The 13,652-nt window shown below is 42.4% G+C and overlaps 1 protein-coding gene across 3 annotated transcripts; it reads left to right on the forward strand.

Annotated features, from left to right (window-relative positions):
- The first annotated feature begins 858 nt into the window (after positions 1–858).
- LOC112555858 (UDP-D-xylose:L-fucose alpha-1,3-D-xylosyltransferase 1-like) lies at positions 859–9,897 on the forward strand. 3 transcript variants are annotated; one of them, XM_025224401.1, is made up of 4 exons: positions 859–971; positions 4,453–4,582; positions 7,095–7,732; positions 9,170–9,897. In XM_025224401.1, the coding sequence occupies exons 1-4, from the start codon at positions 963–965 to the stop codon at positions 9,407–9,409; spliced, it is 1,017 nt and encodes a 338-aa protein (XP_025080186.1). In that variant the 5' UTR covers positions 859–962; the 3' UTR covers positions 9,410–9,897. The 3 variants fall into 3 exon arrangements, with proteins under 3 accessions (XP_025080186.1, XP_025080187.1, XP_025080185.1); XM_025224402.1 differs by lacking the exon at positions 859–971 and adding an exon at positions 1,093–2,885; XM_025224400.1 differs by lacking the exon at positions 859–971 and adding an exon at positions 3,827–4,300.
- The last annotated feature ends 3,755 nt before the right edge of the window (positions 9,898–13,652 follow it).

Here is a 13,652-nt window from a genome sequence, read left to right on the forward strand (position 1 = left end):
TGCAGTAGCGTGTTGGTCCTGACATGTCCGTGTCTGTCTGTCTGACATATACCTGCTCATCAGTTGTTATGGCTGTTACTCAACGGCTAAAGTTCTGAGACCCAGGTGATTATTTTGCTTCATGGATCGGCAGGTCAAACAAGTTCACTACCCTTTGTCGAGCAAGAAAAGATTCTCTCTGCCAGGTGCCGCCGTTCCTCATAAACCTCTTGTCTACATTTACAACCCTGTCATATCTATTACCTCCCGTCAGACCCCAGTGGAAGTCGGCTCTAATGGCCATGTATCTTCAAATTTCACCAAGCCTCCAAGGGTATTCTAGTTTGGAGTAATCTTTGATGATGATGATAAGGAGGAGGAGGAGGAGGATTGATGATTGATGATTAATGGATGGATGATGGATGGGTGTGTGGATGGGTGGATGGATGAGTGGATGGTGGATGATGATGGATGATGATTGATGATGATCATCGTCGTCATTATTATTAATTCGTTCAGCTTTATCAAAGTGTGAGTCTAATTTGAACTAGCTTTCGCTCTAGCTAAGTATATCCAGTCTGTTGTATCATCCTCATCGTCGTCGCCATCGTCTAATGAATATTTTGATTTCTGTTTTTCTCTGTAAAATGCATTTTTTTTTTACCTTTTTTTTAATTTGACAGATGATTATTTTCTTTATATATGATTGAACTATGTGCTTTAAGATTGAACTAGTAGTTGAAATTTTTATAGACCAACCAGCAAAGCGTTTGACTACGAAGGTCTCTGATTGGACAAGACGGCTTTGCAGCCAGCCGTTAGGCAACTTGATACCCCGGGTGGCTAGCGTAGATGCACTTTCTAAATCTGGAGTTGCACAAAGCTTCGCCTGTGTTCAGTTCTCAGGTTTGTCTGTACGCATGGAGCTGGCCGTTTAACTCTGGCTTCATAAAGATTTGTAAGAATTCGTAAGGCTTTGAGACATGAAAGAGGTAAGTGTAACATGTCTTTACAATCGCTATGTTTACCTGTGCTAACGGCTTTATTTCAAATGTAAACCGATAGAAACAGCTTTATGCAAACTGAAATACAAGTATCACATAAACAAACAAATGATCATACTATTTCTATCCCCAGATAAACACAGCACACTAGCAGTCATTAAACTACTGTTGTAGTCATTGAAATATACCGTGAGATTAGTCCTTGGTGAGCATTGTCACTGATTTATTTCATTAGCTGTCAACAATACAAAAAAAAAGACTATGAGAGAGAAAAAAGAGAGAGACAGAATGAATGAACAAACGAATAAATTAATTTATTAATTAATACTATTTCGAAAGTGGGAACATTAGAGAGAGAGTGGGTTATTACTTCCCTTTAAAAGTTCAGATTTCCAAAACACGTGACAAAGAATGTTGCTGTTGTTGTTGCTGATGTTACTGAGTGGGAGAAGTGTTTCCGTTTGAAATGATTTCGTACTGTTTGGCCAGGGGTCATGAGGCATCGAAATCGAATGCCTTTGAGGTTGTTTTTTCTTTAAATGTCTAATCAACCGTCACAAATTCATTAAACATGAATAAAAAAAAACATTAGATATCTAGTTTATTTTACAATAACAATCCAGTCAAGTCATCGTCAACGACCAAGATGGCGTCTTGTATTGTCTTGGCTGTTACTTCCCGATGAGCCAACACTGTGAAAACTAAAACCTTTCTTTCTCTCTTTTTCCTCGTTCTTTTTCTTTGCGTGTAGCCGGAAAAAAATTCTACGTCCTTTATGCCGTCAACCATGTCCCTTATAAGCCTCAAGCCCCCCTGTAAAGAGATCCGAGAAAAGAAAGATTTCGTCACTTGCGGTGCGATCATGTAAAGTTAAAAAGAAAGTCTGGACAAAGAGAGTTATGTCCTGTATTCAACCCACCAGTTGTGTGTTCAAGTAGCAACAGTTCAAGACACATCCTCCATGATATTCACGTGACTCACAAAAAAGTCGAAATCTTCATCTGGTGTTTCCTGACGAGCTGGAGTTTCGTCTACTGACGATAACTCATTCACTACGTCACACTGCGGCAGAGTTCTGAAGGAACGATAAAAGTATCGCCACTGGCTCCTAAGGTCGAGAGTTTGAATGAGGAGAAAAGTTTGCCCTCAGTCTGTTTGTACTCTCTCTCCTTTGGTGTTCATCTGTCAGTCCAGTACACGAAGAGGACCCTCCGGTGATCCTCAGCCGTTGGTCATGCGCACTGGCGATGCTGGAGGGCAGGACTGCGAAGGTAAAGGATGGAAGGAACGAAGGGGTGGACGAATGAAGAAAATGACGAGACTTTACACACAAAGACGGAGTAAAAGAAGCAGAAACCCACGCGGCTCGTGCTAGGTCTGTCGGTCACCCGTTGATAGAGCAGCAACAGTAGCCCAAACAATCTTCCACTGTCCTGTGTGGTCATCACCACCTGCTGTGTCCACGAACAGCACCAGCACCACGGTCTCTCACCATCTTGGCACGTCCTACACCACTCCCTGCCTGACTCAGAGGGTCTTTTTGTGGGGTTCGCCAGAATGTCTCTCAGGGGCTGAAACTAACAGCCAGCGCCCACCCCACGTTTGGCGGGTACAGGGGTTAAAGGTGGGGTCAACAACAAGACCACTAATAGTAAAAACAGGATCTCGAGTAGCGACGTAAACACGTGAAGTAGAGCGTGAAGGACGTTACACGCCGTTGGAATGGAGTGAAGGAACAAATATTTTTATTGACATGGACAGCGAGAAAGACCTTCTGTCTCTCGCCGACCCGATAAAAGTAGCATTAGAAAAATAATCGTCTGCTGTGCGCTGCCTCTTCTCCTGTGTGAGTGCCCTGCGCTAGGAGAAGACATAAATCAGAACAATAACACATAATATGAGGTAGGTGATCTTTATGTGTGTGTTGCACTCAGATTGAGTTACTTTGTACTCATTTAGGATAATGGCAACAAACGCCAGTGGATTGTCTTTGTTCACAGATCTGTATATACACATCTCTGCTTTGTTCAGACATGCCGTGCGAACTTCGTCCCCACACCGTACTTAAAAATTAGCTCAAAACATTTCAAAATCGGTTGTTTTCCAGTCACAGTCACAAACACACGATCCGTTGTATCTTTATGTAACCGAGTGGTAGAGGTGTGATGTGATATTGGGAAAACTTAAACTTCTTCCAACTCACTCAAATCAGACGCAGGAACAATGCAGCAAAAATGGCGCGTCCTTCATTTTCGATGGCGTCACTAGTTCCCCACGTCTGCTTCTCTTCTGACGTCAAACTAGTCTTTGTTTTACGTCATTATACGTCATGATAACTATGACGTTCTTGACTGGAATACTCAGGGGAAGAGAAGATGGAGACCAAAGCAGATTCGGACAAGAACAGTCGAGAGCGAGGTTGGAAATTGACTATCTATCAAATAACAAATTTACAGGAGTCTTATATAAACTCACATTTGAAATGTATTTATATTTTATTATTAATAATAGAGGGAGAAAAATTTAGTCAGCAATGAAAGCAGCACCTCGACACCGGTGATTTACAACGTGATGACGCTTGTATTGTCAGCGTCTCAAGGAGTCTCTGTAGTGCCACCCGCCCATCTGTCAGGCAGAACTCTCGGGGTGGGGAAAATACGGGAGGGAGAGGGGAGTAGGTTTCGAACTCTGGTTAGGGTGGTCTAGATGCTAAAGTTACAATAGCTTGAGTTTTAGACCAAAGAGCAAAAGAAAGAACAAAGGAAGGTGCTGCGGATGTTTCGTATTCATCAGGGTGCAATCCACTTGTCGCTACTCCATAAAGAGGCTCTGTGCTCAGTAGAATCTACTCCATGTTGACAAGAGTAGGTCTGAGCTGATAGTCTTTATCGGACAACACTTTTAGCCCACAGAGAAACTGGAGAAACAAAACGCCCAGCAAGACAGTGGCACAGCGCTTGGTACACTGTACCACTCACCACCGATGGTGACCCTTGTCGCAAGGGTTAGCGGTTGTCATGGCGTAAGCACGGTGTCAATGGGTACGCCGAGTTTCCGAACCCTTTCATCTCCTCCACTTCACACCTGAATGACTAATAAATCAAGCAGTCTCAGAAGAAAGGTTCTTGCGAAAGCAGGGATCTGAAGCCGTAGTCAGGAGCTGATATTATCGGCCAGACACCTCCATCCACCTCCATCCACAACCCTCCCCATGCAGTGGTTATCGAATTATCGAAAATCGAATGAGCTTGCTTTTGAAGTTATCAGTCACAAAAAAATACACTTACATTAACTCCGATGGATTACCTGTAGGTGACGTAAGTGCATACTTCTTACCATTATAAAACAGATTTAGTTGAAAAAGAAAGAAATATTTTAATGAAAATAAAGCGTTTAAAAAATAACAATAGTTTGAACGATGATGATTGATGATTGATGATGGATAATGGATGATGTTATTTGTTTGCAGATTTGTTTCACCATGCTGAAGTTACGGTGGAGATGGAGGTGGATCTTGTTACTCTTTCTCGTCCTGTTCATATTCCTGTCTGCCATCATCCACAGACCAGACGGATTGAAAGATACAGAAGGAATCACACGTGAGCCACTAGAATACTGCTAGCCCTTGGTTTTCTCCTTCCACTAACTTAAGTATGGAGCTAGTTTTGCTTTTATGTTCCTGGTGAGCATTCAGAAGCACAAGGGTTTGATTCCCATAATATTTTGCCACCGACCGACGATGACAGAAGTGTATACAGTAGAGGACGGAGACACACCCAGCAAGCTCATAAATTTTCAACCGAACTCAACGACATATCCATACGGCCATGCTATTGCCACAGGACTGAAAGAAAGAATGAAAAGAAACTTTTGAGGCATTAAATGATCTTCGCGACATAAATCTCTCAGAGCTCGTTTCGTCCATTGTCGATGTGTATGGCGGCAGTACAAAGGAAACTCTCCGTGACAATATTTAATGTTCCGGCGCAGTCGTTGATGATTAAAGTGGTATTTAATGGATGTTGCTATTTTGAGATTTATTAAAAGTACTGTAAACACCTTTGAGAGTGAAAACTGATGTTTATCGTGGCTCTCTGCCAACCTTTGAGAAGTTGTCAATAAAATTGTATTCATTTGCTAATCAGGGGCACGATTATTGAATTATCGGTGTCAAAGGTCAGCTTGAGGACCGGGTTGGTCCCTCTACACAAGGTGTTCACTCATTGTTATGTGGTGTGAAGAAAACGCGTCTATAACAAACAAACTGACGATGTAGACCTCAGACTGACTTCAATGGAGCATTTTCGAGAAGGTTCTATGGAACAAAAGCGAAAGCTGTAAGGATTTTAAGAGCCGAACGGGGCAGGAGAGATATGTTCGACCTGAAGGAGCGGGGTCAAGAAAACATCTAACGGTGATTATTCTTGTTGGATGACCGGGTGGTTAGAGCGCTGATGTCCCAACTGAGAGGCACACAGGGATGGGTAGCTGACTCTAAAGAGGGTTGGCGAAGGTAAGGCAGGGAGGGAGAGGAGATGGGTATCGCCCTCACATACAACTGGTTCCCTGAAAAGTGAAGTCTCTAATACATTACTCCCTAATGACCTAACAAAGGTCATGGGTCAACAAGTACCCTTACCTCCCTCCGCCTGATCGAATCCATTCTTTCTTAAAATAATAATAGAGCTGCTATGTGGCCCAAGCCTATGCATCCACACTTAAACCATCGTTGCAGACATGGCAGTGGACGACAGTCAGACGACGGTAAAAGCTCAGGTTCAATACCAACAGACGGGGTTGTTGAGTCAGGGACAACGATGACAGAAAGATGAAAGATGTTTGTGTTCGATGTGAACACGGGACGCGGGTAAATTCAACAGCAGAATTCTGGCCTTTGTTCCCTCGTAAAATTTTTAAAAATATTTTATTATATATGTTAAAATAGCACCTGTTAGGTCACACTCGTTTACTAGGCACTCGGAATTCGGAATATCTCGAGTATAGTCACGTGATACCTGATAGAATATTCAGGTCGCCTCCTGTACTAACCCTCCAATAGAAAAACTAAAAATGTTCTTCTAGTCATCTAGAAATCTCACCATCAACAAACTCGGATTTGGGGACACACGCTTATTTTGTTTCAAGTGACGGTTTTAAGCACACAAAAATTTACAACGGGGTGTTGGGGTCAGAAGGTCGCAACGCGAAGTGAGTCTTTTGTCAAACATTTGCACAGTTTGTCAAACATTTGCGTGTTGCCACACAGTTTCTCCTGTCAGGGTCGTATGAAACCCGAGTATAATCCACGGTTGGTTATGTTTGGTTGGTTTCTCAGTGATTTCTTTTAACTTAAAATACTGTTGGCGTCTACATTTACCCGAGTGTACAAACAGATGTAGTTTAGAAGCGGTGTAAGCTCTCCTGTCATTTCTTAGTGGATCCCACTCCAACCTGTTGTGGAATCACAACTCCATCACGAAATAAATGTCAGGTTCACAGATACTAACCGTCCATATACAATCAAGACATATTTATTGAAACACGAGGGGTAAAATGGAAGACTGGTGTGAGAAGAGGGGCAGATCTGGGTCACTTCTACATTTTGAAAAAACAAATTCATAACTTTTTGGATAGCTTGCTGATTCCTACAATCTCGCCTAGAAACCTGGACCTTATAAATTTGTCTAGAAAATAATGATTCTCACTGCCGGATGTCAGCTTGATAAGAACATTTGTTTTTAGTTATTCAATTGATGTACGGTGAGCCTGCCTGCTGGGCCTGTAGTTACACTTTTATCTCTAGTCTCACACACACACACACAGTGTCACACACACACTTATACATACAGACGTACTTAAATAAACTTATACATACAAACACACAAACACATATACGCAGACCAGGAGAGGAAGAGAAGGTTGAATTTGAAAAAGCGTTTATTCAAAGAAACATCTCGATTAATTTTTTTTTAAAGCATACCGCTCAACCACATCTAACCAGCTAATCCAAACAAATCAACCATCCTAATCTGAGAAGAAAACAACCAACAAGCAAACCATTCAATCAGCTCAGACAAAAATCAACCAACCGCCCGGTGACTCGTGTTGCAGCCGCCCATGACGGGCTGAGGATTGTCCAGGCCGCCGCAGCCATCTTGGAAAGGCGGCCTCTCCTCGTCACCATCATCAACGACGGCTTTGTCCCGATGACCTACAACTGGCTCTGCCACACCGCCGGCATCCCCAACCTCCATGACGACATCCTCCTGCTGGCCGAAGATGACGTCACCCGCCAGCGCGTGCAGCGGGACTGGCCGAGGCTCCACATCGTTTCGGTGGAGTCCGCGGGGGGAGAAGGCCCCCGGCTGAGCGGGGAGCTGAACTTCTACACGGTGGCATACGTGCGCATGATGGCGCTGCGAACGCGTCTTCTGAACGAGCTTCTTCAGGCCGGCTATGCCTTCGTGCTCTTCGAGACCGACTTTGTGTGGTTTGAGAATCCCGTGCCAGACTTCCTGGACCTGGCGCGCACGAAGAACCTGGACCTAGTTGGGACCAATTCCTCCGTGGACGACCAGATCATGTGCGGGGCCTTCATCTACTTCCGGAATACGTCCCGCACGCGCGCCGTGTGGGCGGAAGTGACGCGCTTGATGGAGGAGTTGGTGGAGAAGATGAAGGTTTTAGACCCTACGCAGAGCCCGCCGCGGAAGCAGAACGAGCAGCGGTATCTCAACAGGCTGCTAGTGGTAAGCAACTGCGCACTCGAATGTCTGTCTAACGGACGGACGGACGGACGGACGGACGGACGGACGGACGGACGGACGGACGGACAGACAGACAGACAGACAGACAGACAGACAGGAGAACAAGCGAAACAAAATCTTTCTGTTAGCCGTCCATTACCATTTCGGGCATGCCAAACGTTCACAGCCCAGTCAGTTATTTCTCCGGAAACGATGATTGTGTTCGATGTTAGCAGTTTTGTGGTGGTGATGACGTCAGTCGCTGTAACGTCGATGGTAGTCTTGTCTAGCCTCAATATAGAACTATGCATAAGTAATCATGTAGCGTTCCAGTATTAATGATGGTGCAAGGAGGACGCACACGACTTGTGAACCCGCCAGGCCCACCCCACATCATCCCACCCCGCAGCCCGTTAGTAACTGTCGACAAATCACAAATTATCATCTGCTAGAGTGGAATTCCTGTGTGTTTTTTCAATGAAAAAGTTGTAATGCAAGGAAAGACTCTGGGTAGGGGGGACTGTTTTTTTTCGACAAGCAAAAATCTAATACGATATCGAGTCACATCACCTAACCCTGTGTAGCTCGTTAAAAAAAGCACAAAAAACACAAAAAGCAAGCAGTTTACCCAAGATGAAATCGGATCCCGATGATACCCGAGTTTAAACCACTGACTCGCTGTCAGAAAGTTCAAACGATCATATTTTATTGCTGTTCCAGTCCAGGCTGGAGGTTATCTGGTTTCTGTGATTTTTTTGTTGGGGGAGAGGGGTGGGATATGTCACTGACTACCTACGAGCTTGTCTTATTATGAGTACCCGAGATACAGAAACTGTTATGCTGGCAGCTGCTATAAGAATGTCAATCTTAAAGTTAAGTTGCCTTTAGACCGTGTCCCAGCAGATGTAGTTGGATCGTCCGAAACAGCTGACAATAAAACCTTTTATAGGGGCTATCAGCCCTGAGGACGTCACGAAGGACAAGAATGATGGATTTATTTCGACATTTTTAAAGACCATACCGTGTTCAAGTGCTGAGCACCGGATTGTACCCGAGAGACCAAAATATAAAATCCAAGAACATAAGTGTCCTTCAAAACAAGACTAGGGTACCGAGGACAAGATCCTTTGACCCCATCCATCTGTTGTCTGGGATACGACATGCTCACTCTCTCTTTCTTTCTTCACCTAAGGTGATAACATTTATTCCTACGAATAACGGATACAAAAACTACAACAACACCGTGTATGTGAATAGTCTATAAGTGTGGCTGAGTAAGGGCCTACTCTTATCTTGTTGTTTGCTTTAACAATCCACAATCTAAAATAAAAAGAAAGATGTGGAAAAATGACAATATTAATTTTGTATATTTCATAGTAACGAAGGCGTTTTAATTTCAAAAAGGATTATTTAAACTTCACTTATCTGTTTTATCGACAGGAAAAGCATAAAGGCATCCGATACGGTCTGGTGGACTTTGAGACTAGTGTGATAGACGGAGTGTGGTACAAGTTCAATAAAACTCGGCGTCAGACATTGCACCCCAAGGCCATCCACAACAACTTCCTGGATACCACCAGGGAGAAGGTCAAGAGGTTCAAAGATTTTGGACAGTGGGTTCTCAACGACGACAACACTTGCAATAAGGACAAAGTCCAGAAACTACTGGAGGGCAAGTGACGGCGATAAGTGCTCGTCATGATGAGACTGAGGATCTCAGGACAGAATATCCCGGTTCTTTTTAATGCTATTTTAAATTATGTTTAAAACTGTTGAATGTTTTAAGAGTATGTTACTTGTAGATGACTTTAGCTGGTCTACATTTATCTACGATTCAGTCTGCAGTGTTGCTGGTTCATGCAGGGGAGGAAACTATTTGGATTCTTCACTCAACGGAGTTGTTTCCCTTACTTAAGGCTTACGTCAGGAGACATCATCGCAAAAGATATCAGGGGATACAACCGCTACTAATTTTGTGCCAACGTAAGAATGTAGTGAAAAAATGAGATGATGATGATGATTATGATGATTCAGGGTTTAAAACCTTTATATACAATTTTTAGATGTCCGAATTTTTTCACACAATTTACACACACCAAACGCTAAACTTTGATTGGCGAAGTGCTGAAAATAGAAAGGTGTCGCTAAAATAAAGTTTTCGTCTGAAATGTCTTGTTATATTTATTTATAAAAGGTGGAGGACTACTCTGTCTTATCTGACGTGTCATTCCTTCACTGGACTTCCTTTTGAAGTGTAGTCTGTGTCGCACCTGCCACTGGACGTGTGGACATGATGCCTTTTCACACCTCAGTAGCTTCGGGTCCTTAATTTTGACCCGGAAACTTCACAATCCACGTGAACTCTCAGGCTTCAGTTCCTTCTCACCTTCCTTCGTCTACAGCGTTTTATGTTTGTGAGGGATGACTGGCCCTGCAATACCAATCATTCTGTGGGAATAGACTGCCTTTGTTACGGTTATGTCGTACTCAGGGCTTCTGCATACGCAAAAAATTGCGTACAGTACGCATTAAAAGTTTGGAGGACCCCTTCAATTTTCGTCAATGGGGTCCCCTTCAAATTTGGGCAAAGAACGGGGACCCCTTAAAAATCTGAAGAAGGGGTCCCTGGGACCCCAAAGAATTTAGCCTTAGCAGAAGCCCTGCGTACTGCTTACATGGCTTTGGGTTTTGACACGTGATGTGTTTATTTTGGTTTATATGGGAGGTTATTTTTTTTACATAATCCACTCAATCTGTAGGTCATATTGTAATGGGGTCTTATCTAAAGTCTGAAACCTTGGACTGTGTCAAAGTAACACAGGGCCTAATGGACAAGTCTGAGGTCAACCTACAAGACAATCACATCTTCATCCTCTCATTTCAATATGTATGTTTAATCTATTGTAAAGCGCAGCTTGCTGGTAGCCATGTGAAAAATATGCAGTAGATGTGCTTTCCCATAATAATTATCTTCCATTTTTTCCTTCCTATAGCATCAAACAGGTCCCATGGGGAAACTATAATTATATCGTCTTTATCGGTCCCTTTGGCATTCTATGCCACTTTTATTCTTTTTTTCTTCCTTTGTTTTTTAGATTGTTTTTTCTATCTTTCCTTTCCTTGGTGAACGCTGGGAAGAAAAGGTTTATACCGGGTGACAGTCGATTCGCGAAAGCAGAAAAAAGAATGCAGTAAACACTGGAAAGCAGACTCCATCTTAGGATCATCTGACTTTTGTTTATATTTTTTTTTCAAGAGAGACGCTCTTCCCAGAACACACGACAGATTGAAGCCGACAATTTGCCTTTGTTGTTTACGGTGGAGGTGCGTGCGTCGTGACACTATGACACCGTGACACACAGGCCACGTCATGCCCTGCCCCGGAGGAACTCTCGTATCGCGAGGACAGGCGGTTGGCATTCAGTTATCTACCGACGACCACACAAAGAGCTGGTCTGAGGGCACGTGAGGAGACTAAGTAAATCATTTGAAACTATTTTAATTAATACAGCAACTATAACTACAAAAAAAAACCCAAACAAACAAATATAAATGTTTCATTTAGTGGTTAACGTTGTGTCCTACGACACGTGTAAGTTTGTTTTTTTTGTTTCTCTCAATCTCTCTTGGAGTTTCTTTATTTCATCCGCTTATCTTCTCCCCCATCTAGTTTCTCCTTTAATTCTTCGTAGTCTCTCTCGTTGTGTCTCATCCGCTCTCTGTCTCTCCCGTCCTTTCTCATTCACTCAATCTCTTTAATTTCTTTGTTCATCCTTATATCCTGTCTATCGCTCCTTCATCCAGTTTGTCCCATTCCGTCTTTCTCGTCCTGTTTTTGTTTCTTTCATCAAGTCGCTTTTTTTCTCTCTTTCTGGTTCTCTCACATCCGATCTCTCTTTCTCTCTCTTGCTCATCCAGAGTTTTCTTCTTCTCTCTTTCTCGTGCTTTCTCATCTAGTTTCTTCTTCACTCTGTCTTTCTCACTTATCCAATCTTTCATTCTTTCTTTCTATCACCCTTGCCTATTTAATATTTTTTTTTCTGTCTTTCTTCCCCAGTCATCCAATCTTTTCTTTTTTTTCTTTCTCTCAGGCTCTCTCATCTTTGTCGCACTCTTTTTTCATTTAGTTTCTCGTTCTCTCTCGCTCGCCTTCTGTTTTTGTACCACTGTCTTTCTTTCATCCAGCCTCTACCTCCGTCCATGTTTCTTCCCTCTCTCCCGTTCTTTCTCATTCACTCTCTCCCTGACACTCATTTGTCTTGTGCTCACCCTCCCCACCTCTTCGAGTTTCTTTATTTTTCTTTTCTCTATCCTCCTGCCTGTCAATTTCATCTGACCTTTGTCCCATCATTCTGCATCTATTCAGGCTACTCCCTCTTTCTATGACACATATTTTCTGTCATCTTTCGACGCTGTCTGTCCTGGTCCCTCCCAGTCACCAGGTCAACACTCTACCTACCCATCCCCTCCCTGATGTCTAACTTCTCTCTACACCTGTCTGTCCTTCCTCCACTTCTCTTTGTCTGCCTTCACTTCCCTCTTCCGTGCCCGAGATACTGTATTGTGCCTTCTTTCTTCTTTCCTTTTTTCCGTGTCTGGTATCCTATCTTCTAAAACCTTCTGAGCACAAACGGCATATTTCAAAACCCATTTCCCTGAAAATAAATTTTTTTTGTTGCCACAAAAGTGAGCATCTCATGATGAACACTCTAAGATATTCGTTGAGGAAACAGAATTTTTGAGGAAATGGAGTAAAAAAAAGACAAATAATAGTCATTTCAAAGAAAAAGAGGAAAATTGTGATTAGGTTTTTTTTAGTGCACATAACCCTGCACATATACACACACACAAACGAGTGAACATACAAGCATAAGCTCCCGCGCAAACACACACAACACACACATATATATATATAAACAGTATACATATATATGTGTATATATATATGGGTGTCTGTGCACGTATGGGTTTGTTTATATGGTTTTTAGTCTACTTATGCAACCAGTAAATTACTGTTATTCATTAATGTGTTGACCGGAAAAATTATAGATGCATGAGTATATAAGTTGTGTAAACACATAAAGCTATTTATAAATATTATATACATGCATGTCTTAGCGAGAGTGCAACTGTGTGTGTATGTGGGAACGTGCAATGTGTATATGTATGCGTGTAGATATGTTTGCTAGTGTGTGTGTTGTAGTAGTAACAAAGGTATATAACAAGAACTAGCCAGTCCTTCCAAACACACAACATAAAATGAGACGGAAGAGTTGCAAGTATAATTTATGTCCTCCACTCTCAAGACAGGTTCTCGAAGCTCTGACATCCACCGACCCTCGGGTTTATTTTGCGTAACAGTCATGTCCTCGCATGTGAGAAGCTCCTTTCAAGTTTCTTTGATGTCTTCCTTTCTGCTGAACCAGAAAAAGAAATAAAACAACATAAATAAACTGTTAGGACACAAGGCCTCATTAATTAAGTTGGCATCAGTGCAGTGCACTGAGTACAGGGTAAGTTGAAATAGAGGTTTCTGGGGTTGCTAAACCGACTGCTATGTCTGAAAATTTAGCAAAATTCCCCAAACACATCTCTACTCTTCCCACATTTATCAAAAAATTTTTGTTACGAAATAAATCAGAAATTCATTCAAATTAGATGTAAATCTGGAGTATGATCAAGAACCTTTCAAAAACTTTAGTTTTAGTTTTATATATTTATTTTATGTTATGCTAAAACTGAAACAAGCTCTGAGTTTTACTTTTGTATATTTGTGAGAAAAAATATAAAAAAAGAATATAAAAGAATATAAAACTTCTCGGACGAACTGTGATGACTGCAAATAGAGGCGCGTTCTTCTGTTTTTCTCCAACCTTCCTCACTGCCATGACTACAACGGGATCCATCACTCTCGTCTGAGATC

This window comes from Pomacea canaliculata, linkage group LG14 (genome assembly GCF_003073045.1).
Source record: "Pomacea canaliculata isolate SZHN2017 linkage group LG14, ASM307304v1, whole genome shotgun sequence".
Taxonomy (NCBI): Eukaryota; Metazoa; Mollusca; class Gastropoda; order Architaenioglossa; family Ampullariidae; genus Pomacea; species Pomacea canaliculata.